The 5,555-nt window shown below is 44.2% G+C and overlaps 1 protein-coding gene across 2 annotated transcripts in view; it reads left to right on the top strand.

Moving 5' to 3' along the window:
- The window catches only part of LOC107307528 (C-type lectin domain family 17, member A-like), a 32,778-nt gene that overhangs the window by 3,276 nt on the left and 23,947 nt on the right, over positions 1–5,555 (top strand). Inside the window, exons 2-3 of one of the 2 annotated variants that reach the window (XM_015851035.2) lie at positions 150–203; positions 2,928–3,047. In XM_015851035.2, the coding sequence (XP_015706521.1) occupies positions 150–203; positions 2,928–3,047 (174 nt within the window). The remainder of the gene's footprint in view (positions 1–149; positions 204–2,927; positions 3,048–5,555) is intronic. The other variant, XM_032441837.1, reaches the window with a different exon arrangement.

Raw genomic sequence — 5,555 nt, forward strand, 5'->3', positions numbered from 1 at the left:
TGCCTAAAATGACCCAAAATCGCCCTTTTTTGCCCCATTTCCCCCCTATTCTTGCCTAAAATGACCCAAAATCGCCCTTTTTTGCCCCATTTCACCCCTATTCTTGCTTAAAATGACCCAAAATCGCCCTTTTTTGCCCCATTTTCCAGCAGGGATTTACTCGGTCGCAGGTAACGTGGCTCCCATTGGTCCCTTCAGGTCGGGTGAGTCCTTTATTTTCTCCTTTTTTGGCCTTTTTTGACCCATTTTTTCACTTTTTGGCCCTAAAATGGGATCTTAGCACCCATAGAATCCAATGGGGATCGATTAAAGGTGGATGGGATTGGTTGGATGGGAGATATTCAATCCCTAAATCCACCAATGGGATGACAGCAATGGATGGGATCCACCAATGGGATCGTCCCAATTGAAGGGATCCACCAATGGGATCGCACCAGTGGAAAGGATCCACCAATGGGATTACCCCAATGGATGGGATCCACCAATGGGATCCACACAGTGGAAGGGATCCACCAATGGGATCGCACCAATGGGAGGGATCCACCAATGGGGTCCACCCAATGGAAGGGATCCACCAATGGGATCACAGCAATGGAAGGGATCGGCCAATGGGATTAACCCAATGGATGGGGTCCACCTATGGGATCAACCCAATGGGAGGGATTCACCAATGGGATCAACCCAATGGAAGGGATCCACCAATGGGATTAACCCAATGGATGGGGTCCACCAATGGGATCAACCCAATGGGAGGGATCCTCCAATGGGATCCACACAGTGGAAGGGATCCACCAATGGGATCACAGCAATGGAAGGGATCCACCAATGGGATCACCCCATATCTCTGCCCCATAAGTTGTTCTCTGCCCCATAAGTTGTTCCCTGCCCCATATATTGTTCCCTACCCCATATATTGTTCTGCCCCATATCTTGTTCCCTGCCCCATATATTGTTCCCTACCCCATATATTGTTCTCAGCCCCATATATTGTTCCCTGCCCCATATATTGTTCCCTNTTGTTCCCTGCCCCATATATTGTTCCCTACCCCATATATTGTTCTCAGCCCCATATATTGTTCCCTGCCCCATATATTGTTCCCTACCCCATATACTGTCCTCTGCCCCATATATTGTTCTGCCCCATATATTGTTCCCTGCTCCATAAGTTGTTCTCTGCCCCATATATTGTTCTCTGCCCCATATATTGTTCTCTGCCCCATATGATGTCCAGCCCCATACATTGTTCTGCCCCATATATTGTTCTCAGCCCCATATATTGTTCCCTACCCCATATATTGCTCTGCCCCATATATTGCTCTGCCCCATATATTGTTCCCTGCTCCATATATTGTCCTCTGCCCCATATCTTGTTCTGCCCCATATATTGTTCCCTGCCCCATATATTGTCCTCTGCCCCATATATTGTTCCCTACCCCATACATTGTTCTTCCCCATATGTTGTCCTCTGCCCCATATATTGTTCTGCCCTATATATATTGTTCCCTGCCCCATATATTGTTCCCTGCCCCATATATTGTTCACTATCCCATATACTGTTCTGCCCCATATGATGTCCAGCCCCATACATTGTTCTGCCTCATATCTTGTCCTCTGCCCCATATATTGTTCCCTGCCCCATATATTGTTCTGCCTCATATATTGTTCTGCCCCATATATTGTTCCCTGCCCCATATATTGTTCTGCCCCATATATTGTTCCCTACCCCATATATTGTCCTCTGCCCCATATATTGCTCCCTACCCCATATATTGTTCTGCCCCATGTATTGTTCGCTGCCCCATATCTTGTTCTGCCCCATATCTTGTTCTGCCCCATATATTGTCCTCTGCCCCATATATTGTTCTGCCCCATATATTGTCCTCTGCCCCATAAGTTGTTCTCTGCCCCATATATTGTTCTCTGCCCCATATATTTTCCTCTGCCCCATATATTGTTCTGCCCCATATATTTTCCTCTGCCCCATATATTGTTCCCTACCCCATACATTGTTCTGCCCCATATATTGTCCTCTGCCCCCTAAGTTGTTCTCAGCCCCATATATTGTTCTGCCCCATATATTGTTCTCTGCCCCATATATTATTCCCTGCCCCATATATTGTTCTGCCCCATATACTATTCCCTGCCCCATACATTGTTCCGCCCCATATATTGTTCCCTGCCCCATATATTGTCCTCTGCCCCATATATTGCTCCCTACCCCATATCTTGTTCTGCCCCATATATTGTTCCCTGCCCCATATATTGTCCTCTGCCCCATATATTGTTCCCTGCCCCATATATTGTCCTCTGCCCCATATATTGTTCCCTACCCCATACATTGTTCTGCCCCATATATTGTTCTGCCCCATATATTGTTCCCTGCCCCATATCTTGTTCTGCCCCATATATTTTTCCCTGGCCCATATATTGTTCTGCCCCATATATTGTCCTCTGCCCCATATCTTGTTCCCTGCCCCATATATTGTTCCCTACCCCATATATTGTTCTGCCCCATATATTGTTCCCTGCCCCATATATTGTCCTCTGCCCCATATATTGTTCTGCCCCATATATTGTTCTGCCCCATAAGTTGTTCTCTGCCCCATATGATGTCCAGCCCCATACATTGTTCTGCCCCATATATTGTTCCCTGCCCCATATCTTGTTCCCTGCCCCATATATTGTTCTCTGCCCCATATATTGCTCTGCCCCATATATTGTTAGGGAACAACATCCCTGTCCCATATGATGTTCTGCCCCATATAATGTTCTGCCCCATATAATGTTCTGCCCCATATATTGTCCTCTGCCCCATATATTGTTCTCTGCCCCATATGATGTCCAGCCCCATACATTGTTCTGCCCCATATATTGTTCCCTACCCCATATGTTGTTCCCTGCCCCATAAGTTGTCCTCTGCCCCATAGCGTCCCCCGCCAGCTTTGCTGATGACGACGACTACGACGACGTCTCGGTGTCGGGGTCGGATCGTGGCTCCAAACCAGCCCCATCCAATGAGGATCTACAGAGCAAAGGGGGAAGCGCAGGTAGGACCCAAATCCCCCCAATTTCACCCCAAAATACACCCAAATCACCCCAAAATACTCCAAAATCACCCCAAATCTCCCTAAAATACCCCCAAAACAACCTAAAATACCCCCAAATCACCCCAAAATACCCCCAAATCACCCAAAATCTCCCCAAAATACCCAAAAACAACCCCAAATACCCCCAAATCACCCTAAAATACCCCAAATCACCCAAAATCTCCCCAAAATACCCCAAAAACAACCCCAAATACCCCAAAATCACCCCAAAATACCCCCAAATCACCCCAAATCACCTCAAAATACACCAAAAACTACCTAAAATACCCCCAAATCACCCCAAAATACCCCAATTTCACCCCAAAATACCCCCAAATCACCCCAAATCACCTCAAAATACACCAAAAACTATCTAAAATTCCCCAAAATCACCCCAAAATACCCCAAAATCAAACCAAAATCACCCTAAAATACCCCAAAATCAGCCTAAAATACCCCCAAATCACACTATAATACCCCAAAATTATCCTAAAATACCCAAAAATACCCCAAATCAACCTATATTAACCTAAAAACACCCCAAAATACCCCCAAATCACCCCAAAATACCCTAAAAACACCCCCAAGTACCCCAAAATCACCCTAAAATGCCCCAGAATCACCCTAAAATACCCCAGAATACCCCAAAATCACCCCAAAATACCCCAAAATCACCCAATAATAACCTAAAAACAACCAAAATACCCCCAAAATACCCTAAAAACACCCCAAAATACCCCAATATCACCCCAAAATACCCCAAAATAACCGAAAATTAACCTAAAAACACCCCCAAAATACCCCAAAAACACCCCAAAATAACCTAAGAACACCCTAAAATACCCCAGTATCACCCGAAAATACCACAAAATCACCCTAAAATACCCCCAAATCAACCTATAACAACCTAAAAACACCCCAAAATACCCTAAAACCACCCCAAAATACACCAAAATCACCCCAAAATACACCAATATCACTCCAAAATACCCCAAAACCACCCTATAATAACCTAAAAACACATCAAAATACCCACAAAACACCCCAAAATACCCAAAAAACACCCCAAAATACCCTAATAAGACCCTAAAATACCCCAAAATCACCATAAAATACCCTAAAATCACCCCAGAATACCAACAAACACCCTAGAATACATCAAAATCACCCCAAAATACCCTAAAAACAACCCAAAATACCCCCAAATCACCGCAAAATAACCCAAAATCACACCAAAATACCCAAAAAACCACCCCAAAATATCCTAAAAACACCCTAAAATACCTCAAAATCACCCCCAAATACCCCAGATTCACCCCAAAATCCCTTAAAAACACCTGAAATGACCCCAAAATCACCCTAAAGTACCCCAAATCACCCTAAAATACTGAAAAACACCCTAAAATACCCCAAAATACCCCCCAAACACCCCAAAATACCCCCCAAACACCCCAAAATACCCCCAAATCACCCTAAAATCACCCCAATATCACCCTAAAATACCCCCAAATACCCCAAAATCTCCCTAAAATACCCCAAAACACCCTAAATTACCCCCAGTATCACCACAAAATACCCTAAAACCTCCGTAAAATACCCCCAAATCACCCTAAAATACACCCAAATCACCCTAAAATACCCCAAAATCTTCATAAGATACCCCAAAACACCCTAAAATACCCCAAAACACCCTAAAATACCCCAAAATCACCACAAAATACCCCCAAAACCCCCAAAATTCCCCAAAATCACCCTAAAATACCCCATAATCACCCTAAAATACTCCCAAATCACCCCAAAATACACCAAAATCACCCTAAAATACCCCCAAATACCCCAAAATACCCCAAAATCACCCCAAAATCACCCCAAAATACCCCCAAAATCACCCTAAAATACCCCCAAATCACCCAAATACCCCAAAATCACCCTGAATTACCCCAAAATCACCACAATATATCCCCCAAATCACCCTAAAATACCCCAAAATCTCCCTAAAATACCCCCAAAACCCCCAAAATACCCCAAAATCACCCTAAAAAACCCCAAAATCACCCCAAAATCTCTCTAAAATACCCCCAGAATCACCCCAAAATACCCCAAAACCTCCGTAAAATACCCCAAAATCACCCCAATATCACCCTAAAATACCCCAAAATCACCCTAAAATACCCCAAAATCACCCTAAAACACCCCAAAATACCCCAAAATCACCCTAAAATACCCCAAAACCCCCAAAATACCCCCAAAACACCCTAAAATACCCCAAAATCACCCTAAAATACCGCAAAACACCCTAAAACACCCCAAAATCACCCTAAAATACCCCAAATCTCCCTAAAATACCCCAAAACACCCTAAAATACCCCCAAATCACCACAAAATACCCCAAAATCACCCTAAAATACCCCAAAATACCCCCAAATCTCCCTAAAATACCCCCAAATCACCCCAAAATACACCAAAATC

The sequence above is a fragment of the Coturnix japonica genome, unplaced genomic scaffold (assembly GCF_001577835.2).
Source record: "Coturnix japonica isolate 7356 unplaced genomic scaffold, Coturnix japonica 2.1 chrUnrandom653, whole genome shotgun sequence".
NCBI lineage: Eukaryota > Metazoa > Chordata > Aves > Galliformes > Phasianidae > Coturnix > Coturnix japonica.